The following is a 26,466-nucleotide window of genomic DNA, read 5'->3' as shown; positions in this document are numbered from 1 at the left end:
GGATTTATTATTTTTAAGGTTGCCTCCCATTGTACGTGTTGAACCAAGAGACTCATAGCTGTCCATGAAACATAATGTAGAATTGCAAAGACTAAAAATATTACTCACTTTTTTTTAAAAGCATAAGTGAAAATTTAATTGTATGGTAAATTATAGCAACTATTAAAGCTTCTACTTTAGTTTTAGTTAGAGTAAGGAAATAATAAAAAGGATGGCTGATAGTCCGACAAATTTTAATTTGGGGGACTTATTTTCAAAGCCATGGATTTTATACACAGAGATTATTTCCAAGAATCATGACCAAGTAACACCACTGATGGTCAGTTTGCATTAGGTAGGTAGGCTTTCTACAGGTAATAACCCCAGATCTCAGGGGCTGAGCTCAGCAAAGATTTATTTTTCCCTCTGCTCATAGTCTAAATAAGGTTGGCAGTGAAACTGAAGTAGGTCTGGTAGGTGAAGGAGTCTCCTCCACACAAACATTCAGGGACCCAGGCTTCTTCACCCAGGGACACTGCCATCTCCCCAGGCCTTAGAGACCTTCCCAGGATACTCTGCATCCAGTTAGGTGGCCAGGAAGTATGGGGGAATCTGGGTGGCTCAGTCGTTTGAATGTCCGACTCTTGATTTCAGTTCAGGTCATGATCTCAGGGTCATAGGATTGAGCCCCTAGTGGGCTCAGTGCTCAGTGGAGACCCTGCTTGAGGGTCTCTCTCCTTTTCTCTCTCTTACTCTCCCTCTCCCCCACTCTCCATCAGTCCCTCCCCACCCCCACCCTTTCTCTCTAAAATAAATACATAAAATCTTGAAAAAAAATCAGGAAGTACAGGGACTGTGATAGAATATAGAAGGTTGTGCATGGTTCCTCGAGCGAGGCCTTGAAGGGGTGCATAGCATTTCTGCCCACATTCCATTGGCTAGAACTCAATCACTTGGTCCTGCTTAATTTCCAGAGGCTGGGAATGCTGTCTAGCATTGTGCTAAGCAGGAAGAGATTACCAATATTGGTGAGCTACCAGGCAGTCTCTCCCACTCAGTTTCTTTTCATGTTCTTTGATTTCCAATACAAGAATGTGACAGCTGACAAAAATGTTGCTATTTGCCACCATGAATTCTGTCTGGGATAGTCTGTGTCTTGTAGACTGTAAAGTCAGATGCCATGCATAAGAATTGCCATCTTGGTCACCACTCTGTTAGTTTCTGTGATGGCTTCTGCGGTAGTTCATGATTTAATGCAAATTTAATTCTAGTGTTGGACAATAATATATGTGGCAACGATCTCAATATGCATCTTTTGTTGGGTTCCCTTTGCTCTGAAAAGCAGAGAATTTTAGAGAAGCCAACCCTGTGGCAAATTGGAATTTGTCTTCAACAGTTCTTTGGTATTGACTGAACTTTTTAAGGGAATATAATCTGAATTCATTCTTTTTCCCCCTATTATAGGAATGGGCACTCCCAATACTTCTGGGGCTGTACATGGGACTATTTTCACATTTCAGAGAAAATATGTATTTTCCTGAATTGCCTCCTCAAGATCTGGGAAGGGCAGATCATGTTAATAACTCTGTAGCTTTTGTATATACACCTGTCTCTGATCTAACCCAGGAGATAATGAATAAAACAACATTTGCACTTTTGAAAGGTAGGTGTACTAATGGCAATAAAGAATTACTGATATTATTTTATATCTTTTTTGGTACAATGTGACTGTGTTTAATTTGAACTTATCGTGATCTATTATGCGAATTATTTAGGTTTCATGACAGCTTACAGATTTAGTTAGCTTTTTCTTTCTCTCATAACAAGTAGCCTTTTAAACCCTTTCAGCTTGATGGGACTCCAGGCTAGGGAGTTCTACATTTCTACTGGAATTTACCTAAAACAAATAAATTTATAATTTCAGATTTGTAGCATAGTGTCTAGGAGAACATGTCACTCGTGGGTGCAGATTTCTTAACGTGGAAATACAGTGGTTAAGATGGATAACTCAGGAAAAAAGCATCAAAAACATCTAAATAAAAGAAATGAAGTCATGGTTATTAGACATAATTTCAGACCCATGAAAAGTAAGGATGGATAATCTCAAGATATCTTGCCACATATGGTATACTCTGTAAACATCTTTAAAGACTTTCATTCTAAATGAAGTCACTCTGTAACTGAGATAACTAGGGAAAAATGTGTATTTCACTCAGGGGCAAGGTGGGTGCAGTTTGCCTGTCTACTTTCTAATCCTCAATTCCTAATATGTAACATTGCTGGCTGTTAGGGTCACTGTGTGGTCTTAGTTTCCTCACAAGGCAAAGATCAGATGAGGTGTTTTTGCTTCAGTAAATCTGACATCTGAAATCCCTTGACTGTATAATAACTACTCCAATTACCTCTCTTTTTGTATCCCAATTCTCTAATGCATACTTACCCTAGGGTCATATTTTTATAGACCTGAAACTTGCCGTAATGCTTGCCATTATGAAAAGAAAACACTAAATTCTCATGCATGTCTTCTGATTCTAGAATCTAAAACACTTAAAAAAAATTACCTGCTTGTCTTTTGGGATCAGTTTAATTTAAATGGAAAATGATTTTAGTTTAATTCCAGTGAAAAATATTTGATGACACAGTTGGATATCACACCCATTGTGGTGAAACTCTGTATAAGCCTTCATGTCTATTTTCACCTTGTCATTCACAGAAAGAAGGATCCTTGGAGTACCGAACCAAAAATCCATGGATAAAATACTTCTAGACAATATCACAGACATCGCGGGAATTGTCTTCAATGACACTTTCTCTTATAAGTTAAAATTTTTTCAGGGATATTACATTCCATTTTTGAAGGAAGATCTTTTCGCAGGTGACTTTCCATCTAAAATGGCACTTTTCATGTTTTTAACATAAGAGATAGGTCAGGATGGGCAACAGAGATGTTTTTGAGAGAACATGAGAAAATAGAGAAAGCACATTTTATCGCTAAACTTATCCCAAGGTCAGTCCTATCTTCCCACTAGAAGATGACTCTTAAAACGTTATTGAATCATCTAACGGATGTAAAGTGAATGTGTAGGTGAATGTTACAGAGAGTGATGAAGACTGAGAGGTCCTAGCCTCAGCTGAAGTTCAGGTTCGCAGGAAAAGCAGGCACTGAATAGTAATGACAAGTGCAAGAAAAAGGTGCTGAGGGCAGGAGACTTAGACCAGAAGTTCCTCATAGGCTGTGGGATTAGAGAAGCCCTGCCTGGCAAAGTGAGGTTTCAACTAATGAGAAGGAAGAGCACATGGGGAGCGGGTGCTAAAGGCAGTGTATTTCAGAGAGAGGACGTGCTGGTATAAAGGCCCTGGGGTGACAACAGGCATCTGTTAGTATATTTGGAAGAAGAGCTGTTTAGCTGAACAGAGAACACGAACAGGAGTGGGGCTGAAGTTACCCCGGGCCTAAATCTTGTGATGTCCTGCAAAGCTAGGATGATGGAGGGCTGTGGAGGTTCTTTAATCAGGCCAGAGAAGTGATAAGACTCCCAGGACTAAGGGAGTTCTCTGGATATAGCCCAGAGAATGGATTGCAGAGGGGTCAGGGAAAAGGCAAAGAAACATACCAGGGAGCCAGTGTTGGCTTGGACCAGAGTGGAGGCAGCTGAGGAGAAGGAATGGCTTTGAGGACCTTTTAGGAAGCAGAATTGATTTGGCTAATAGAGCTGGTTGTTCTCCATTCATTCACTGGGTGTCTACTATGTGTCCTGCACTGTTCTGGCCCTGAGGATGGAAGTGACTGAAACACAGAGCCTGCTTGCATGAATCGTTCCAGTGAGGCACAGGGGGTGGGGCAAAAACAATGCCCTCTGCCAGGGGCTGATACAACCACCAAGTAAAACAGAGCAGGCTTAGAAGACAGAGCCTGAACGTTCTTTTAGATGTTATTACTTACGGTAGCCAGGAAAGACCTCTGTGCTGAATTTGCTTCTGAGGAGAGATAAGGGTAGAGGGAAAGAGTGAGCAATGAATCCACCTGTAGGGAGAACATATGAGCAAAACAGGCTGTAGCATTAGAGTGCATTTAGCATTTTGAGACAGAGCAAAGAATCTAGCATGGTTGGAGCAGAATGTCTGCTTTCATCGTCTTTTTATTTTCTAAGACTTTCTATGGAAGCTACGGTCTCCATGAATAAAATTGCCTCCGTAAGAATTTTCATTTGCTCCTCTTTTTTTCTATGTGGCTGTAAATTCTGACTGGTGCAGCCTCCTCTAGATGAATTTCTCTTGGAATCCTGTTTTTTACTCTCGAATTGCTTTCACCTGTTTTTTACTCTCGAATTGCTTTCACCTGATAATGTTGGTTATGCTCTTCTTTGGGCTCGTAGCTCATTGCTGGAATCTGGATGATGATGAGCATTCCTGTTCTCTGTCCAAATACTGGAGTAGTGGATTTGTGGCTTTACAAGCCGCAATTAATGCTGCTATTATACAGGTAACGAAAGTTCTAAAGTTAATGTAAGCTAATGCCATAGGCATCCAGGTTGTGATGAAAGATGACATGTACTCAGGTTTTCATGTTTATATAATGAAATTGGGGCACCTGGGTAGCTCAGTTGGTTAAGCAGCTGCCTTCGGCTCAGGTCATGATCCTGGAGTCCTAGGATCGAGTCCCGCATCGGGCTCCCGGCTCCGTGGGGAGTCTGCTTCTCCCTCTCTCACTCTCACTCTCTCTTGCAAACAAATAAATAAAATCTTTAAACAAAACAAAAACAAATGCTGAAATTGGATTTAGGCAAAGGAACACATTGTTTTTGTTTCCAACTTTAAATCTTCAAGTAGTTCCAGAATGACAAGAAATTGTAGAAACAATGTGCAGGGAGGTCCATGTACCCTTCACACAGTGGTCTCCTGTTATATCTTCATAACCACAGAATAATATTAAAATCGGGAAGTTGATATTGCTATAATCTGCATAGTTTAATCAGATTTCACCAGTTTCTATTTTTAAGTGACGATTTTGTTTGTTTAAACCCGACTGTAGATCACAACAAATCACTCCGTGGCGGAGGAGTTGATGTCAATTACTGCTGTAAATATGAAGACTTTACCCTTTATGTATAAAGACGTTCTTCAAAAGGAGCTGTTTATCTTCTACTGCCTGCTTTACTTTTTCCCGTTTATATATTTTGTATCACTCAGTGTTACAAAAGAGAGGAAAAAGTGCAAGGATTTTATGAAAATAATGGGTCTGCAAGAATCAGCCTTCTGGTGAGTGCAAATGAATCATCAGAAATTTGGAAGCAGTAAAAATGCGTTATTATGTCACAACATTACAGTTAAGCTTGACGCACTGGCTATTTTTTCTTTTGTTCTGATTTTTTTATTTACTCCTTTTAAAATTTTGTTACGCAACATCACGATTATGATTTGCTGAGCACTTTTTCCACGCCATAAGTATGTTACGCTAATGCTATGGTCGAGGTTCCAGGAAGATCAAAGAGGGTAAAAGAGTTGCCCAATATCAAATGGAAGATGTGTTCCAGAGCTGGGACTCTAACCCAGCTGCCCGGAATGCAACTCTCCTGCTTGGTCGGCCCACAGTTATTTGATTTCTCCACACCTCCTCACGCTGAAAAAGTATGATCCTGTAATGGCTGGCTTGTGTTCAGAGGTTTGGTCATGAGGGATTTTTTTTTTTTTAAGATTTTATTTATTTATTTGACAGAGATCACAAATAGGCAGAGAGGCAGGTTGGAGGGGAGGGGAGGGGAGGAGAGCAGGCTCCCCGCCGAGCAGAGAGCCCCGTGCAGGGCTCAATTCCAGGACCCTGGCATCACGACCCAAGCCGAAGGCAGAGGGTTTAACTCACTGAGCCACCCAGGTGCCCCATGAGGGATGTATTTTTTGCAGCACTTCAGTGCTCTATGTTGAAAATGTGGCCAGCACCTACAGCACTTAGGATGGCATATAAGAATGGCTTAATAAGAACATTTGCTTCCTATATTGTTATATTTGTATCTTGTTTCATTCACAAATGATTTCAATGATTTTTAAATATACTTAAACATATGTATATTTATATATGTATCTATCTGTCTACATGTATTTGTATTATAATAAAAACAAATAATTGAGGAGTAGAAACAAGGACCTAACAAAATGATAAGTAGGTAAGACTAGCAGGTAAAAATGCAGATCATGCGAGCTCTAAGCTTCCAAGAGGCCAAAGCAGAGAATTCTGCAATGCAATCAGTTACAAAATCCATGTTGTCTAGGAAAAGAAAAGAAAAAGAAAAAGAAAAAGAATCTGTTTATTTTACCCCAAAAGAAGCTTAACATTTTTCAACATTGAATCCTAGACAATATTTCTTTGTATAGTACCCATATCAAGAAAATTAGTGTTTATGGGGCGCCTGGGTGGCTTAGTGGGTTAAAGCCTCTGCCTTGGGCTCAGTCATGATCCCATGGTCAGCAGGGAGCCTGTTTCCCTTCCTCTCTCTCTGCCTGCCTCTCTGCCTACTTGTGATCTCTGTCAAATAAATAAATAAAATCTTAAAAAAAAAAGAAAGAAAATTAGTGCTTATCAATGTGGAGTCGACTCTCTGGAATGGATAAGGAACTATTTGCAAGCCACATGTTCTCTGAAATAAAATTTTGGTCTAGGAAATTTTAAATTTTCTATAAAGTGTATTTGGTTAAAGGAGGGAGTTTTGATTCTATTATACCGTAATCATGAAGTAGAAAAAAGAGGAAACATTTTCTGAAACGAAAAAGGAAGGAGAAAATTGGTTTGCAGTGGAACTTTGGCAAATGCAAAGGAATGAATGGAGTTTGGTAGGAGGAAAAAGGTGGGGGGGGGGGGGAGATCTGTGTAAAGAGGACTATTTTTCAGTCCAGTGAATATTCTGAGGGTCAGCATCCTTGCAGTCTCCTGAGAATAGGTAGGCACAAGTCAACTCTAGATTAAAATCACAAAGGTATTGGATATTTAGATGTGGGTTCATTCTCAGGATAAATACTTTCTCCTATGCATGTAAACTAAATTTAGCAAAATGGATTTATATGTCCTTAAAACCAAGAGGGAAAAAATCTGAAATGTTTTTATTAAGTACAGGGTATCTATTGGAAATAAATTTTATGGCAGCCTTTTTTAAAGTAATGTAATAAATGTGAAATGCATGAGAATTTCTGAGTTACTGGGTTAAATTACTTAATGCCATGCCTGAATTACTGTGTTTTTATCATGAAGGTTTTTATTGCTTTATTGACATCTCCCCTCACCCCACTCTCTGCAATGAGTTCCCTTTTCTAGGTAACGTTTTAAGTTCCTTCATGTGTTAATTCTCCTACTCCATAGATTTTCAATTCCTACCTATAGTAGTTCCCTTCTGTACTCAGGAAGTGGATTCTGCAGAATGCCATATGCTTTCCAAAAATGCTGATGTTTCTAACAAAGGCTGAATCATTGTAATGACATGACCTTTAAAAAGAAGTTGAATAAGCAGTAATTAAACCTGTTGTACTGGGACATATTGATGCAAGTTCCTGGTTTTAATAATCTCGCTATTTTTTTCAGCTGTTGAATTCTCATTTAGTTAGGCAATTTTATGTGGAGGAAGGAGCTGTGAACTAGGAAGGGCTGCAACAAATCTTAATTTTGTTATTGATATACTTTGTTGACCTTGAAAAGGCCCATTAAGTACAATAGGAACTACAGTTTACTTATCTGGAAAATGAGAGGCTTGGACTCAAACACCCTGCAGGCTTGTTAGATCCGAGACTGAATACTATTTCTTAATAACTACCTCATAAACATGTGAACACCAGCACATCTAAACCAAAGCAGGGTGAACACTGAAGGGCATACCATTATTTATATCGGTTTAAGAAAGAAATCATAAATAAGAATAGCAATAATAGGATGGGCTTTATGGAGTTATAAAATTTCAATTTTCTACTGTGAGGGAGAGTGGAGGTCCCACTAGCTGAGATCCTCAAAAATGCTCAAATTATCATTTGCTCCCAATGCTTCCATGGTTCCTGGATTGATCAGCAGCGGTTACATTTCCTTCCATGTCTACAATTAGACTATCTCAGTGACATGTGATGGCACCAAACACAAGCTTACTCTCTTCAATTCAGCTGTTACACCTTAGAGAAACTTTTGTGCATTTTCCAAAAAAGACACATACAAGGATCATCTTTTTTCTTTTCTTTTCTTTATTTCTTTCTTTTTTTTTTAATTCATGTCAGAGGCAGAATTTAGTGCTTCATCAGTTGCATTTAACACCCAGGACTCATTCCATTCAGCGCCCTCCTTCACAAACCCTCAGTTTGTTTCCTAGAGTTCAGCGCCTCTTCTGGTGTGCCCCCCTCTCAAATTTCACCTTATTTTGTTTTCCTTTCCCAAGTGCAAGCGTGTTCTTAGCAACCACGCACCAGAAATGAAAATTGGAAACAACCTGAATGTCTATGAGGAGGAAAACTTTGGGATATATTCAGACAATGAAATATTACACAGCAATGTATAACATTGTTAAAGGCAAGCAGCAGAAGGACACATACAAAACGATACAACTTACGTAGCATTCATCCTATTTATACAATATGTGAACACAGAGCTGATGCCTAGCCAGTAGGCAGCAGTACAGCCATGCCAATGTGGTTGATTAATAATACTCTAGTTACTAATCTGGGTGGCAAGTAGAAGGGTAAATATTGTGCTGTTCTTTAGATATTTTTGTATGTTTCAAATATTTCATAATGAAGTTGAAATCATTGAAATAATTTTTTGTCTTTTTTTTTTTTAGGCTTTCCTGCGGCTTAATCTATGCTACCTTCATCTTCATTATTTCCATAATGATTACAGTTATTATAACATCTGCCCAAATTATAGTCATGACGGGCTTCCTGGTGATATTTACACTCTTTTTCTTATATGGCTTATCTTTGGTAAGTTCATACATGTATTACCACATTCTCTGCTTTAGATCTTAGCTATCTATAGCAAAAATTAATCTCTCTGGAGGTTACTACAGTTATTTCCTTCATGGGGTGTGTGTGTGTGTGTGTGTGTGTGTGTGTGTTTGCTTGAGAAAGTCTATGAGGGTGAGAAAATGATGTAAATAAAATTGGACCTCTCTTTTGCATAAAGGTCTGAATTATTGTAATGATGCTTCAAAAAGAAAAAAATTCTGATTCTGAAAATATTTTGACTCTAAGGCTTTTCTTTTCTTTTTTTTTTTTTTTAAGATCTTATTTATTTATTTATTTATTTATTTGTCAGAGAAAGAGAGAGAGAGAGAGCAAGAGCACAAGCCGTCAGGCAGAAGCAGAGAGAGAAACAGGCTCCCCGCTGAGCAAGGAGCCCAATGTAGGACTCGATCCCAGGACCCTGGGATCATGACCAGAGCTGAAAGCAGCAGCTTAACCAACTAAGCCACCCAGGCGTCCTAACTCTAAGGCTTTTCTAGAATATTTTAGTGAGGATGCCCTTGAGGGCTGGACCCATCTCCTTTCCCCAAAGTTCTCTGTAATGAGGTGGCTTTCACGGTATCTCCCTCTGACACTCCACCTTGTCCTTACTCCCCATGTCATGCCTCTTCCTTCTTGTAAAACAGGAACCTCTAAGTTCTGCAGACAGTACATAGATGCTCTTTGTTAATACATGAACGTAGGTTCTCTCAGTGTTTCCAGGTCTGCATTTCTATTCTTTCCCCAACTCTCAGACAGCTTTTCCCCCTGCCCTTTCTTTAACTATAAATGCCCAGTAGTTGAGGAGGGCAAAAAAGGATCCTCTTTATAAAAGCATTGAGAGAAGAGCTGATCATTATTGTAAATATCTCCATCACTGTCTCACTGATAAATACTTATGATCTGAAGATCCAGGTTTTTTGGTGCTGCCAATGATTCTCGGTGAACTAAATCTGTTGAACGACCAGATTATCTTCTCTCTCTCTTTCAGATTGCTCTAACATTCCTGATGAGCGTGTTGTTAAAGAAAACTCTCCTCACCAATTTGGTTATGTTTCTCCTCAATATCTTTTGTGGGGGTGTGGGATTCACTGTGTATTATAGACAACTTCCTTCCTCTCTGGAGTGGATTTTGAGTTTTTGTAGCCCCTTCGCCTTCACTGCTGGAATGAGTAAGGTAAGAACAAAGTTAATTCGTTTATTACTGAACTTCCCAAAGAATTTGCTATTTCATGACCCTTCATAGTCAAACATTTTCAAAATAAGAGTATTTATTCTAAACAGTTTTTTCCCCTAAAGCTAGATTTGAAAATGTTATTATTGTATTATAGAAAAATCATCATCACTCTAGGAAACTTGATTAAAACATCTTGACTAAGACAGATTTTCACGTCTCAGGTGTATTTTCATTTTGAAGTATTCTTTTCTTACATTTCACATGCGACTGTTTCCCTTTCCTTGTACTTTACATAACAAAGGCATTCTCTAGTTTATTAAAAATTGTTGTGCAAACCTCTGTTTGAAACCTAAAATCTGAAAAGTTTTCAGGACTACCGAGAGCTTAACAAATAATTATTAAGTATATCAAAATAATCATGAACCAGATCAAGAAGTAGGATGCCACAACGTCAAATCTCCAAACACTCCTTCCTCTTTTTTTTTTTTAAAAGATTTTATTTATTTATTTGACAGAGAGAGATCGCAAGTAGGCAGAGAGGCAGGCAGAGAGAGAGAGAGAGGGAAGCAGGCTCCCCGCTGAGCAGAGAGCCCCATGCCGGACTCGATCCCAGGACCCTGAGATCATGACCTGAGCCGAAGGCAGGGGCTTAACCCACTGAGCCACCCAGGCGCCCCACACTCCTTCCTCTTAAAGATAAAACTGCTGTGATCATCACTTCTTGCCTTTTCATTTACCGCCTAATGTGTGTTTCTAAGTATAAATTTTTAGTGCTGCCTGTTTTCAGCTTTATATAAGTGCTACTCTACGAAGTGTTTTTTGTTGGTGGTGGGTTTTTTTTGTTGTTGTTGTTTTGTTTTGTTTTGTTTTAGATCTGGCTTTTTTCCCATTCAACATTGTGTTTTCAGATCTTACCCATAGCTGGAATGTCGCTGTAGTACAGTGTCATGTAGTATTCTGTGGTGTGACTGTGCTCTTGATTTTCTTATTGATAAACAAAAATATTTTCCAGTTTTTGACTAATATTAGTTCTGCAAAAAAAAATTCTTACACATATTTCCTAGTGAATATGGACATTCAGTTCTCTTTGGTATCTATGTAGGAGTTGAATAGCAGGACTTAGGATATGTGTATCTTAATCATCATAGCTACTGCCAAATAGTTTTCCAAAGTGATTGCATCAATTTACTTTTGCACCAAGAGTTCAGAGTTACACATGTTTACTGGCATTTGGTATTGTCAGTCGTCCAAATTTTAGCCTTTCTGGTAGATCTGCGGGAATAATCTTTGTGGTATTAATTAGCATTTTCCTGATTTTTTAATGAAATTTAATTCTTTTTCATAGTGTAGAGGTATTTTGGGGTTTTTCTCTTTTATAAAGTGCCTATCCGGGTCTTGCCCCCATTTTTTAAAAAAGATTTTGTATTTATTCACTTGAGAGAGAGAAAGAACAAGAGTGAGAACATGGTGGGGAGGGGCAGAGGCAGAGGGAGAAGCAGACTCCCTGCTGAGCTCAACCCCAGGACACAGGGATGGAAACCTGAACCAAAAGCAGACACTTCACCAGCCAAGGCATCCAGGTGCCCTTTCCCCCCATTTTTTACCTGACTTTTAAAAAATCTTTTCCTCATTACTTTGTAGGAATTTCTTACATATACTGCATATGAGACATTTTTCAGTTACTAATTGCTGACATTTTTGCTCTTTTAGCGGTGTTTTAATGAACAAGTTTCTTAATTTTGATAAAGTCCAGTTTATCAAGTTTTCTTCTCTGTAGAGTGCTTTTGTATTTTTAAGAAATCATTGCATTCCCCAAGATTTTAAAGATATTCCCCCATTTTTATATGAAAGCTCAGTTGATTCGGCTTTTATTTTATTATTTATTTTTTTTAAAGATTTTATTTATTTATTTGACAGGCAGAGATCACAAGTAAGCCGAGAAGCAGGCAGAGAGAGAGGAGGAAGCAGGCTCCCTGCTGAGCAGAGAGCCCAACGCGGGGCTCCATCCCAGGACCCTGGGATCATGACCTGAGCCGAAGGCAGAGGCTTAACCCACTGAGCCACCTAGGCGCCCCTGATTCGGCTTTTATATTCAGATACAAAATCTATTTCAAAATAACTTTTGTGTATCTATAGGTAGAAGGAATATTAATTTTTCTACATGAATATCCAATTTCTTCTGCTTCATTTATTGAAAAGGCATCCTTTCCCTGAATAGATTGCAGTATTTCCTTTGTCCCAGCTCAACCAATCATGCACTGACCTGTCTGTCCTTGCTCTGTTACCACATTGTCTTAATTGTTTTTACTGATGTGTCTTGATACCTGGTAGGAATAATTTTACCACTTGATTTTCTTTTCCAAGAGAGTCTTTTCTATTCTAGGTTCTTTGAATGATGGAAATTTTAGAATTAACTTATCAAGTTCTACACGCACCTATGTATGTGTGCACAAAGCTGTTGACATTTTGGTACAGTTGAATTTTTCAATCAATTTGAGGGAAATTGACACTTTTTAAAGAAATTCCGTTTTTTATTTAAGAGAAAGAGAGAATGTGAGAGAGAAAGGAAGAGAGCCCTTGCAGCAGGGAGGGGTAGAGGGAGAGAGAGAATCTCATGCATACTCCCCACTGAGCATGGAGTCAATCTTGGGAGGGGATCCCATGACCCTGAGATCATGACCTGAGCTGAAATCAAGAGCTGAACATTTAACTGACTGAGACACCCTGGCACTTCTTTGTGATCATGAACATAAAATATCTTCACATTCATTTTCACTTAGTAATTGTTTTAATTTTAAGTATTGAGCCTTGCACATTTTTTATATATTCCAAAGTTTCTGATACTTTTAATGTCATTATAAATAGCATCTGTGTTTAAATTATTATTTTTAAATGTTTGTTAATGTAGAGATGCAGCTGATTTCTGTAAAAAACAGAAATCACTGTATCCAGTTTTCTTGCTATAATTTTTTATTAAAACTCGTATTTTTCTGAACTTTATTTTGGGATTTTCTTACATATAGTCATAATGTCTACAAATAATGATAGTTTTTTCCTTTTTGCAGTTCTTATGCCAGTTACTTATTTTTCTTGTCTTATTGTGGAGACTGGGACCTTTAGTATAATGTTGAATAGAAATGAAAGCAAAGGAAAAGCTTTTAACATTTCATAATAAGCCTGATTTGATGTTGGTCTTTGTACATCTGTTTTACCAGGTTAAAGAAGATTGCTTATGTTCTTAGTTTGTGAAGAGACTTTCTTCATTATAAGTGGATGTTAAATTGTGTCAAATGATTTTTGTGCATGTTCAATGATTAGCCACGTTAGTGTCTCCTTCAATCTGGTTTATGTTGAATTACATAGATTGATCTTAAAATTCCAACCCAGACTTGTGTTCCCAGAATAAACTCAAATTTGTCGTTGAATGTTAAAATTTTAACATAAATAGGTTTGAATATTGTCTAGTGCGAGGAACTAAGCTTGAGAGCCGGACTTCCTTTGTTCTGAGTTCACCTTTGCTGCTCCTTACTTTGACTTTGGTTGGTGAAGCTACTCAATTTCTATTTGCTTCACTTCCACCATATGTAAAATGCACATAAAAATAATAAGGTTTGCCCCGGGGGTTATGATGAGGATTAAATGAGATATTATAAAAAGCCTTAGAATACTACCTAGAGTGCAACGCCTGTGGTTACATGACAGAATTATAAACATATCTTTATTTGCAGTAATAACTAGAAAAAGAATTTTCTTATCATTATCCTACTAAGATGCTTCAAATCATATTCTTTTTAAAATGACTACTTTTTGCTGCATAGATATTTTGCAATATTGCAATGACTTTATGAACACAAAAAATGATTATCATTTTAATTCCTATTCTCAGTGGCACCTGGGTTGCTGAGTCCCTTAAGTGTCTGTCTTCAGCTCAGTCACAATTCCCAGGGTCCTGGGATCAAGCCCTGTTTTGGGCTCCCTTTCAGGGGGGAGTCTACTTCTTCCTCTTCCTGCCCTTCCTCTTGCTTGTGCTCTTTCTCTGTAATAAATAAATAAAATCATTTAAAAATATTCCTATTCTTAGAATATTGTATTTTTTAAGTTGGTATTTCCTTCTAATAATCCTTGGATTGTTGTCATGTAGAAATAGTTACACCAATAACTTCATTATAAGGGCTTCTCAAAAAAGCTACTTAATAAAATGATAATTCTTGCTGCTATGCTGAATTATTTGTATATATTTATCTTAAATATTTATTAATGACTATTTTTGTCTAAATTTTAGATTATCTACTTGGATAATACTATGAATGGTATAATTTTCACTGACCCTTCAGGAGACTCATATGTAATGATCGCAACTTTTTCCGTATTGGCTTTTGATGCACTTTTCTACTTGGCATTGGCATTATACTTTGACAAAATCTTACCCTGTAAGTAAAGGTGTCTTTTCTCTGACCTCTGCACATACTGATCACACCGTGTATTTTTACTGAAGGTTATATAGATGTATATTAGGAAATAAAGAATAACAAATTTTTCCCATCACAAGCTGAATGAGTTCTTAATTTCTCCTTCAGAGTTTTAATGGTTTGAATTTATATGTAAAAACAATTATTCCTCTGGTTTTAATAATATACATTACAAATACAGAGTAATTAAATAATATTATTTTTTTTCAAGAATCCCAGAACGTGTTTTTTTTTAATTTTTTATTTATTTCTTATTTTTTAAATAAACATATAATGTATTTTTATCCCCAGGGGTACAGGTCTGTGAATTGCCAGGTTTACACACTTCACAGCACTCTCCATAGCACATACCCTCCCCAATGTCCATAACCCCCCTTCCCCCTCTCCCAACCCCCCTCGCCCCAGCAACCCTCAGTTTGTTTTGTGAGATTAAGATCACTTATTGTTTGTCTCCCTCCCAATCCCATCTTGTTTCATTTATTCTTCTCCTATCCCCCTAACCCCCCATGCTGCATCTCCACGTCCTCATATCAGGGAGATCATATGATAGTTGTCTTTCTCCGATGGACTTATAAGTCAACCAGAACGTGTTTTTAAAGAATGATATTTAAGACTTTTTTTAGAACAGGCTGAAATAAATTAGTTCTTAACATGGCTTTGGCTAATGTAGAGCCATCGTACAGTGAAGTGTTTCTTATTAAATAGTTCTTGGGGCACTTGAGTGGCTCAGTCAGTTGTGTGTCTGACTCTTGGTTTCAGCTCAGGTCTTGATCTCAGAGTTGTGGGATCCAGCCCGGTGTCGGGCTCCCTGCTCAGCGGGGAGTGTGCTTGAGATTCTCTCCCTCTGTTCTAGCCCCCACCTGTGCTCTATCTCTCTAATAAATTAACAAATCTTTTTAAAAAATAGTTCCGAGAAGAATGTGGGGCCGATTGTAAACTGAATAGCTAGAAAGGGCCTCAGATGTGAAATAATCAGGTTCTCCCTAATTCCCCTTGGGAGGACCATTTCAGAAGGGGAGATGCCCATCCTTTAAGGAAATAACAACATAAAAATTAGAATATTTTTAGCATTATTCTGAAACTTTTTTTTTTTAAAAGATTTTATTTACTTATTTGACAGAGAGAGAGAGAGAGATCACAAGTAGGCAGAGAGGCAGGCAGAGGAGGGAGAAGCAGGCTCCCTGCTGAGCAGAGAGCCTGACGTGGGGCTCGATCCCAGGACCCCGGGACCATGACCTGAGCTGAAGGCAGAGGCCTAACCCACTGAGCCACCCAGGCGCCCCCTGAAACTTTTTTATATGTTGTTCATATTTACAAAACTACATTACTCAGTTAAATTTTCTCTATCTCACAAACAAAAATTTCCCAAGTCCAGAATTCCTTCACACATGCTAGAATCAGAATGCCATTTTTCCTTGCAAATCTTATTTATTTATCTTATTTTTTATGTTCTTTCCACTTTGTAGTTAAAGCTGTCTTATATGTTTCTATGCAATTATTTTATATAACCCTATCTTTCTGTGACTTCTGGTAAAGCCCTTAGTGACAAACACCATTTTATTATTTCAAATTTGGAAAATGCAAATATATTTATCCTGAACAGATACAATTTCTCCCTGTACTTTGCACTCACATACCGTGGGAATTTCAGTATGATATTCAACCCTATTGTTGTGATCAAGTGATTTCTTTTTTTTTTTTTCCCTTTTTATTTATTTATTTTTTTTTTCAGCGTAACAGTATTCATTCTTTTTGCACAACACCCAGTGCTCCATGCAAAACGTGCCCTCCCCATCACCCACCACCTGTTCCCCCAACCTCCCACCCCTGACCCTTCAAAACCCTCAGGTTGTTTTTCGGAGTCCATAGTCTCTTATGGTTCGCCTCCCCTCCCCAATGTCCATAGCCCGCTCCCCCTCTCCCAATCCCACCTCCCCCCAGCAACCCCCAGTTTGTTTTGTGAGATTAAGAGTCATTTATGGTTTGTCTCCCTCCCAATCCCATCTTGTTTCATTTATTCTTCTCCTATCCCCCGATTTCTTTTTTTTTAATTTTTAAAATTTAATTTAATTTTTTTGGTTGTTCCAAGATTCATTGTTTATGCACCACACCCAGTGCTCCATGCAATACATGCCCTCCTTAATATCCACCACCAGGCTCACCCAATCCCCCACCACCCCTCTCCTCCAAAACCCTTAGTTTGCTTCTCAGAATCCACAGTCTCTAATGCTTTGTGATTTCTGTTTTTCTTTTCTTTTTTTTTTTGTCTTTGAGAGAAAACGCCATGAGTGAGGGGAGGGGCAACCATCAAGATAAAATCTTCAGCAGGCTTCGTGCTCAGGGCAGAGGCTGATGAAGGGCTGGATGTCACCACCCTGAGATCATGAGCCGAGCCCAAATCAAGAACAAACCATGCACCCCTGTAGTCAAGTGATTTAAGTTCACAAACATGTTTTAGTTGTTTTTATGTGCTGTGTTAAGGGCTCTCCCCCCAAATATTTGGTTTCACTCATTCTAAATACCCTTTTATTACATTTTTTCAGAACTTTGGCTTATATATACTTTCTTGAAAGTTCTATTATACTGTTTAACTTTGGTGGTAACATGTTATTTCCTTTGAATTTTTGTTGTTTGTTTCATGACAAGTTTTCTTTTCAGTAATAGGAAGTTAGGAAGAAAAGAATTTCTCTATGATGCTTAAAAGTCAGATACTCTGTACGGTTCTGAATAAGTCTTCTTTACTCATTGTTCTAATGTGACTGATCCAATATTTTATTGCCTTTTGACTAATTAGATGGGGATGAGCGCCATTATTCTCCATTATTTTTCCTGAACTCATCTTGTTTCCAACACCAGAGGATTAATAATAAGGTCATCGAGAAAGAAATAGAATCTGAGCCTCCCTCTGAAGACTGTTTTGAACCAGTAGCTCCAGAATTCCAAGGAAAAGAGGCCATCAGGTAATCACACTTGTAGCCACATATGGGTGTAAGGCAAATGAATTATTGACCAACAGCAACTGGCTGAGCCTGGGCAAAATATCAAAGAACAAATTTGCCCTTGTGAATGTTACTTTAAACTCTTCCATGGGACCACCAATGTCTCCTGATTGCTCCTAAAAGGAAAATTATTTTTGCTTCGCTCCATATAATGCTATGACATCACCCTCCGTTTTGTCTTCCTCCTTATTTCTGTGTTGATTCTCCTTTCCACAGGTGCTCTCCCCTTTATAACCAATGAGAACTTCCTCTTTCCCTAGCCAGCTGTTAGCTATACACATCTGGCAGTATTGAGGAACTCATGCAGAATTCTACCCAGAATCATTATTTTGCCTATGTAAAAATATCTATTTTTTATTCACAACTGGCTCCCTCTCAACTATTAGCCCCCTTCCAATTTTTCCTTCTCTGGGGATATTTGTTTGCACAACTATCCATTCCTGTAACTTTAGCTCATTCATGCAATATTCCCAGAACATAGGCAGGATGTCTGCCCCAAACAAATGGCTATCGGCTATCTTCATCTCTGAAATCCAAAAAACTGGTGGTTCTAATGGAAGCTTCTTTATTAAAATAAAGCCGAATGGGTGTGTCCCTGTTCAAAGAAAGACAGAGATAAAACACCCTGTCAGATTCAACACCTTTTAAGTCTTTCTTTTTTGTATTTCCTGATCCTTTGGTGACCCATGGTTGAATAAATTTCCTTACCTTCATTTTGATTCATGCTCAGAGAAAAGGGGGGCTCAATTCTGTTTCCCCCTGAATTTGAAGATGCACTGATCTTAGGTAGTCATGACATTTCTCATCTGTCAAACCTGGTTCCTGCCTTGTCCTGCATTAGTTTCCTTTGGGATTCTAATATGCATTCAAGTTTGGTAATCAGTCATTTAGAGAACACGCTCATGTGATATTCAGATGAAACCTTTAGGCATGGGAGTCTAATGCTCAGGGAAAAGGATAGGGTCAACTTTAGGTTGGTGTTAAAACCACAAGAATCAGTAAGATAACTCATCAAGAGGATCTAGAGTTGAGAAGACCAGAATGTACATGGAGAACCCTGTGGAAGACCAAGATGATGTATTTGGCAAATGAAGAGGACCTTCCAAGGAAACAGAGAAGGATGTGTTGGGATGAGCACTGGGTTTTTATGCAATTAAAGAATCATTGAATACTACGACAAAAACTTATGATGTACTATATACCGGCTAATTGAAAATAATAATAATAATAATAATAATAATAATAATAATAATAATAGACATTTAGAAAGGTAGGAGGGAAACAAGTAAGTTCAATGTTAACTTGAATATAGGTAACTTGAATGTAGACACTTTTAACAAGGACAGTGTCACCAACATCATTATTCTGTAAGTAAGGATAGAAAAGTCTTTGTTGCAATGTTACCTCACTACAGTAATGGACTCAGAAGCCAGAGTGACTGAGGAAAAAGTGAGGAGTGAGAAGGTAGATGTGGCAAATTTATAGTCTTATTTTGTAAAATGTTTTACAATAAGGGGAGGAGCGAAATCTGATTGTATCCAAAGCAGAGTGACAGGCCAAAGAGAAGCTATCAGAGAGGGAACGATAGAAAATGCGGGTGACAGAGGGTCTGATTAATGAGCAAGTTTGGAGGGAATGGGAGAGGGTGGGAGGGGAGAGTTAATGAGTGCAGATAAATGAGCTGATTTTGTTCGGAGTAGAACACATCAAATATTCTAAGGCTAGAGGAAGAAAGTAAGAATAATTCCAAAGTATTCTCCTTTTCTAAGCAGAACACGAATCATTTTTTAAAAATTTTTTTATTTATTTCTTATTTTTTTATAAACATATAATGTATTTTTATCCCCAGGGGTACAGGTCTGTGAATGGCCAGGTTTACACACTTCACAGCACTCACCATAGCACATAGCCTCCCCAATGCCCATAACCCCATCACCCTCTCCCAACTCCCCTCCCCCTGGCAACCCTCAGTTTATTTTGTGACCTTAAGAGTCACTTATGGTTTGTCTCCCTCCCAATCATTTAATTGAACTTTTCAAAGAGATTCTTTTATTTAGCCTCTTAGGGGAAACGATTAATCGAAAATAATCTTTGTCTTTCTGAGTAGACTGGATATACCATCTCTTATTTCACATAAAGACGTTGATGTACCTCTCACTTTAACTGGGGTTGTTCCCGATCCCGACTTATTTCTGTGTTGGCTGAGTAAACACCACTTCTGTCATTTCAGAATCAGAAATGTTAAAAAAGAATATACCAGCAAGTCTGGGAAAATGGAAGCATTGAAAGGTAAAGACAAACATTTCATTGTTTCATTGACTTCTTTATTACAAAAAAATGGAGGAAATTCCATGTGAAAACAGAAAAAGAAAACGATCCAAACAATCTAACTCTGCCCCTTGGAGATTAATGATTAAGATCTGGCTATAAATCCTTCTAGATGTTTCATGCATCTATCAATTTCCAAGAATGGGGTGACGCAATGAAAAGTGTGAGTTCACTTTGTTTTTAAAGATGAGTTTGCTAAAAACCATGTTATGTTTTATTTGCACTGTGAGGAAAGAATGTTTAGCCTTAAAATTGATAATTTTTTATACCACCCAGGGAGTCTACATAGTTTCTGTGTACTGGTGAGATTAACTAAAACGAGATGAGTAACACCATAGACTGTGAATTATATCTTATGTCACTATCCCCAGGGGAAACAAAGTTATAATTTTGAATCAGCCAATGTATCTAATAGTAAATTCTAACAAATACAGTTTTCTATAGTAAACATTTAAGTAAGCCTCCAAGTTAGTGGCTACATTTCATAGAGGGCAGCTTGCTTTTATTAATAATAGTTTTTAGGGAGAATGTAATTGAATTTTACAAGAGATGGAAGCCTTAAAAGTTACAAAAGAAGAGCCTCCCCTAAGGTTGAGGGTTCTCCATCCGAGGCATGTACCTCACATTTACTTTCTGGAAGAGAGTGCCCCTTAACTCAGACCTTATATAGTCCTCTGAGATCATTTCTCACTCTGAGAGTTTCCTGTACCCTTGCCAGCAAATTGATTCTCACCTCAGGTTTGTCCCCTCCAATGCCATCCAGATCTGTGGTTTCTTTCTTTAATTTTAGCCAAGGATATATTGAAGTATTTTTTAAATTTGTCATTTCAATTTCCAGAGCACATGATGCACTATTTCTGTACTCATCAATAACCACGAACTACTTTTTACATATAGAGATCTTCTAAAAAATTTTCAAAATGAAAACAAATGCGGGTGCCTGAGTGGCTCTGTGGGTTAAGCCTCTGCCTTCAGCTAGGTCATGATCTCAGGGTCTTGGGATTGAGCCCCGCATCCAGCTCCCTGCTCAGTGGGGAGACTACTTCCCGTTCCTCCTCTGTCTGCCTCTCTGCCTACTTGTGATCTCTGTCTGTCAAATAAATAAATAAAATCTTAAAAAAAAGAAAAAAAGAAAGCCAATGAATATTAGTGCATGGAAAACCATATGAAATCACCAGTTACCGTTGCTCTTTGGGAAGTAAGGGGGGAGCTTTACTCTCTCCACCTTCTCCCCACGCAGCTAATTCCTATAGCAGCTTTGGAACACCTTTGGGAACACACTTTGACGTCCTTACCTATAGCCTATCTTTCAATGGCTGACAGGATTCTTTTTTTTTTCTTTAATTAATTAATTTATTTTTTCAGCATAACAGTATTCATTGTTTTTGCACAACACCCAGTGCTCCATGCAATATGTGCCCTCCCTATTACCCACCACCTGGTTCCCCCAACCTCCCACCCTCACCCCTTCAAAACCCTCAGGTTGTTTTTCAGAGTCCATAGTCTCTTACGGTTCACCTCTCCTTCCAATTTCCCTCAACCTCCTTCTCCTCTCCATCTCCCAATGTCCTCCATGTCATTTGTTATGCTCCACAAATAAGTGAAACCATATGAAACTTGACTCTCTCTGCTTGATTTATTTTGCGGCTGACAGGACTCTGTTGTATGGCTACCTTGATTGACTTACAATCATGTGCACAATTTAGCTTGTTTCCAGTTATTCATTATCATAAAAAAATTCTATCATGAGCCTTCTTATTCAATCTTTGTAAAATCATAATTTCTGAATAGAAATATCTAAGAGCAGATTACTCAAAAGGACTATATTTTTAACCTCCTTATTCATATTTCAAATCATTTCCCTTCAAGCTTACAAAAATTTATATACTTGTGGGATAGCAATAATTAAAAATAACAACAATAATAATACCAACAAACACTTGAAGTTTATTGAGTACTTAGTGTGTTCTGGCAACTATGATAAGTGATTTTTTTCATTTAATCCTATGAGATACATAGTATCTCTCCCATTTTGCAGATGAAGAAACTGAGGGTTATATTTATTTTTTTCTGATTAATATAGATCAGTTCCAAGATAGATATCATCACTTTTCTCTCACCCTGGAAAACACCAATTTTTTTCCATTTAAAAACAGTAAATATAAAATTTATTCATTTAGTTATCCCAATATTATTTGTTAATTAATTCATCTTTTTGATGAATTTAAAAGATTGTTTCATTTATCTTTATTTTATGTTTACTTTGCTCTGTCTTGGGCTTCTTTTGCCTTCTATCAGTCAGTGTATTCTGGAGTAGTAACATTATTTTAATTATGATGTTTATTCCACTGGTTACTGTATTACTAACATGTTATTTTAATTATAATAGTTCTCCAAATTTTTTTTAAAGATTTTATTTATTTGAGAGAGAGATACAGGGAGAAAGAGAGTGAGCAAGTGAGAAGGGAGGGTCAGAGGGAAAGGGAGACGCAGACTCCCTGCTGAGCAGGGAGCCCAACTCAGGGCTTGATCCCAGGTCCATGGGATCATGACCTCAGCTGAAGGCAGATGTCCAACCAAATGAGCCACCAGGCTCCCCCTTCTCCAACATATTTTAATACCATGTAGTCAAGAGTAATATCTTGCTTTTCTTTAACTTTTCATAATTATTTGAGCTTATTTTTCTAATTTTTTTTTTTATTTTTTTTTTATTTATTTTTTTTCAGCGTAACAGTATTCATTCTTTTTGCACAACACCCAGTGCTCCATGCAAAACGTGCCCTCCCCATCACCCACCACCTGTTCCCCCAACCTCCCACCCCTGACCCTTCAAAACCCTCAGGTTGTTTTTCAGAGTCCATAGTCTCTTATGGTTCGCCTCCCCTCCCCAATTTTTCTAATTTTTTAAAGAATCTTTTAGTCAAATTATAAGTGAGGGTTTTAATGGATTGGATTACAATAGGAAAAATTTTCTCTTTAAATGTAATTATTATTACCAGCACTTTAATAGCTGATTAAAGTGAACTTTGCAGTGTTTAGTTTATCCAAGATCATCCAGTTAGAAAACGGATGAACTGGAATTCATCCCAGTTGTTAATTAATTTCAATAATGTTTGAAAGTAGGTCACATAATTTAATTGAAGGAACCTGATCTCTCAGATATAATGTATTAGAATTTCATCCAACAACTTTTCATAACAGAGTTTGGTTTTCACTTGATGGTAAACAAAACAAAAAATAATAAAGGATTCTTAGATAAATAATTTTTTTCTACTGACCTGTAAAGGCAAAATGTTTGTAATAGGAGAATAGAACATTTATAACAGGCGAAAATATACATTTTTTGGTGAATATATTTTAAAAGATAGTTAATGCCATGAAAAATGTTCATCATTTAACATTTGAAAATGTAAGCTAGGAAAAAATAGAGTATGATAAAAATCCATATATATATATATATATTTACATGTTCATATATGAACACCTGTATACACTGGAAGTAAGTGTATTATAATGTTAATACTTGAAATTACAGTTAAGTTTATCTTCTTAAGTGGTTGTATTTATTTCAGAAATATTCTACAATAACTATTATTTTAGCAGCCGGAAAAATACTGGATATTATATGCTTTAAGCTTGAGAATATACAGCTAAATAAATTTTTTGTTCTGCTTTTGGAACCAGCTCTTTCTAATGCCCTCTTATTTATAATGTTAACATTTTATTTTAAAACAGACTTGCTCTTTGACATATATGAAGGTCAAATCACAGCAATTCTGGGTCATAGCGGAGCTGGCAAATCTTCATTGCTAAACATCCTTAATGGGTTGTCTGTTCCAACAGAAGGTGAGCAAAAAGAAATTTCTCAAAGGCAAGATGTCTAGAGGTCATGTGTTGCCTTTCTTATTTTAAGGTGAAAGTGCTTAAGAGAAAATAATGTTTCTTTAACATCGTTTACCAGACTACAGGATTTTGACTGTACTTTGTATTTCACAAATTTTTATAAAAATCATTAGCCTTATCCCATTGCTATGTGATATTCCAGAGAAAATATATGCTACCCTGAACATAGATATGTTAAGATTTATTCATAGTTGTTAATAAATTGTGAAGTCATTATTTTAGATATTTGTGAATATATGCCAATATTTTCCTGAATAAGATCTCTAAGCATTAATAAAATATATTATCTTGCCCATGTTAAATTATTTTCAACTTCTATTTTTAGGATCAGTTACCATCTATAATAAAAATATCTCTGAAATGCAAGACTTGGAGGAAATCAGAAAGATAACTGGTGTTTGTCCTCAATTCAACGTTCAATTTGACATACTCACTGTGAAGGAAAACCTCAGGCTGTTTGCTAAAATAAAAGGGATTCAGCCACAGGAAGTAGAAAAAGAGGTAAATGCTTATGCTTGGATTAACAAGCTAAATTTGCCAAGTTAAATCATGACTTAATCAGAATTTGCCTTAGTAATTTACCTGCCCTGTTATGAATACAACTTTGTTAGTGAGGTCCTATAATAACTATCTGGTGTAACAGATAGTTAAAATTGTATCATATGAATCGCCTGGATTTTAAGCTTTGTGTATTTTCTTGCATAGGTACAAAGAATTTTATTAGAATTGAACATACAAAACATTCAGGACAACCTTGCTAAACATTTAAGTGAAGGACAGAAAAGAAAGCTGACCTTTGGGATTGCCATTTTAGGAGATCCTCAAGTAAGTGAGATTCTGCATGCCTTGGAATACAGAGTGATTGGTAAAAAGTCAAGCTCTTCTTTTAACCCTAAACGTGGTAGAGATTTCATTGTAATGCATCAAGAGAGAATCTGCTTTAAAACTACGATTATAAGTATATAGGACCTAAATGGCTGGATAGTTTCCATTTGTTATCCATGCTGCCGTGTGGGAAGAGTCAGTGTGAGAGAGCTATATTTTATACATTATCATCCTCTGTAGATTTTGCTATTAGATGAACCAACTGCTGGGTTGGATCCCTTTTCAAGGCATCGAGTGTGGAGCTTCCTCAAGGAACACAAAGCAGGCCGTGTAATCCTCTTGAGTACCAATCTCATGGATGAGGCTGACATCCTGGCTGGTAATTATTGGTTTTATCTCAGTTTTGTAATAAAGAAATTGGGAAATGTGTATTTCTAAAATAAGCACTGTGCTCCCATGACTTTTGTGTGTGTTCCATTTCAAAGCAGTCTGGGGAATGGCAAGTTGAATCCCCCTCTAGAATTCCTCACTGGCTGTACATTCGCTAGATTATAACCGCGAATAAAAAATTGTAGGGTTTTTTTTTTTTTTTAGCTTTCAATTAACTTAAGCATTGAAATCAGTATACGGTTGAAAAATAACCACGTATTCTTTAGAATATGGAGTGGAAGATGTGGCAATGTAATTTCTGTGTTGTTGTTTGTTTTGTTTTTGTTTTTGTTTTTTTCAAGAAATTTTGGAGGGCACAGAAATAGACTGGAACTCATAAGCTTATTTTAAATGCATCAATTTTAATGTGTGTTTCAAAATGTTTAATGTATGTTAGATACATTTATTTTTTTTAAAAAAAGATTTTATTTATTTATTTGATGGAGAGAGATCACAAGTAGGCAGAGAGACAGGCAGAGAGGGGGAAGCAGGCTCCCTGCTGAGCAGAGAGCCTGATGCAGGGCTCAATCCCAGGACCCTGGGATAACAATCTGAGCTGAAGGCAGAGGCTTTAACCCACTGAGCCACCCAGGCGCCCCTAGATACATGTATTTTCTATAGAGCACTTCTGTTTTTGGAAATCTGAGCGTTGGCTCCTCACCTATATTTTCTAGAGAGTGAAGAAATGACTACCATCAACTTTTCTTTCTTGCTTCCTTTTAATCAGATAGAAAAGTGATCATGTCCAATGGGAGACTGAAGTGTGCAGGGTCTTCTGTCTTTTTGAAGAGAAGATGGGGTCTTGGATATCACTTAAGGTAAAGACTTTGGATATATATATATATACATGATATATATATATATGTGTGTGTGTGTGTGTGTGTGTGTGTGTGTACATATATATGCTTTTTTTAAAAAAGATTTTATTTGTTTATTTGAGAGAGAGAGAGAGTGAGAAAGTGCAGAGTGGAGGGTGGTGAGGGGCAGGGGAAGAGGGAGAAGCAGGCTCTCACTGATCAGGGAGCTAGATGTAGGGCTCAATCCCAGGATCACAACCTGAGCAGAAGGCAGATGCTTAGCCGACTGAGCCACCCAGGTGCCCCATGTTTTCAATACTGGAATTTCAAAAGACAGATAATTATGAGGGACAGTTGACTTTATGCTTCATCTTTGCCAAACTCTTGGCTAGGGCTTCCCAAATGTTTTTCTTGCCTCCTTGTATCTTTGTTAATGCTAAGGATAAGCAGAATGTCCAAGTTCTAAGCCTAGGCTCCCAGATCCCAGCAAGGCTACTTCATGGACCACGTTTCCAGGTACCTGCTCTGCGCATCCTCAATCTCTCTCTTCTTCCCACTGTCCATTTCCCTCAGCTGATCCGTACAGTCCTGTAACA

The 26,466-nt window shown here is 37.5% G+C and overlaps 1 protein-coding gene across 1 annotated transcript in view; it reads left to right on the top strand.

Moving 5' to 3' along the window:
- ABCA6 (ATP binding cassette subfamily A member 6) overlaps window positions 1–26,466 on the top strand; it is a 60,066-nt gene that overhangs the window by 1,441 nt on the left and 32,159 nt on the right. Inside the window, exons 3-16 of the mRNA XM_045984737.1 lie at window positions 1,444–1,642; window positions 2,693–2,854; window positions 4,356–4,462; window positions 5,012–5,238; window positions 8,781–8,922; window positions 9,935–10,120; window positions 14,403–14,550; window positions 17,384–17,549; window positions 19,819–19,877; window positions 23,652–23,762; window positions 24,145–24,320; window positions 24,525–24,644; window positions 24,885–25,023; window positions 25,801–25,891. Of these exons, the coding sequence (XP_045840693.1) occupies window positions 1,444–1,642; window positions 2,693–2,854; window positions 4,356–4,462; window positions 5,012–5,238; window positions 8,781–8,922; window positions 9,935–10,120; window positions 14,403–14,550; window positions 17,384–17,549; window positions 19,819–19,877; window positions 23,652–23,762; window positions 24,145–24,320; window positions 24,525–24,644; window positions 24,885–25,023; window positions 25,801–25,891 (2,033 nt within the window). The remainder of the gene's footprint in view (window positions 1–1,443; window positions 1,643–2,692; window positions 2,855–4,355; window positions 4,463–5,011; window positions 5,239–8,780; window positions 8,923–9,934; window positions 10,121–14,402; window positions 14,551–17,383; window positions 17,550–19,818; window positions 19,878–23,651; window positions 23,763–24,144; window positions 24,321–24,524; window positions 24,645–24,884; window positions 25,024–25,800; window positions 25,892–26,466) is intronic.

This window comes from Meles meles, chromosome 18 (assembly GCF_922984935.1).
Source record: "Meles meles chromosome 18, mMelMel3.1 paternal haplotype, whole genome shotgun sequence".
Taxonomy (NCBI): domain Eukaryota; kingdom Metazoa; phylum Chordata; class Mammalia; order Carnivora; family Mustelidae; genus Meles; species Meles meles.
Note: the sequence above shows the minus strand (reverse complement) of the source record. Positions and strands in the feature narration are given on the sequence as shown.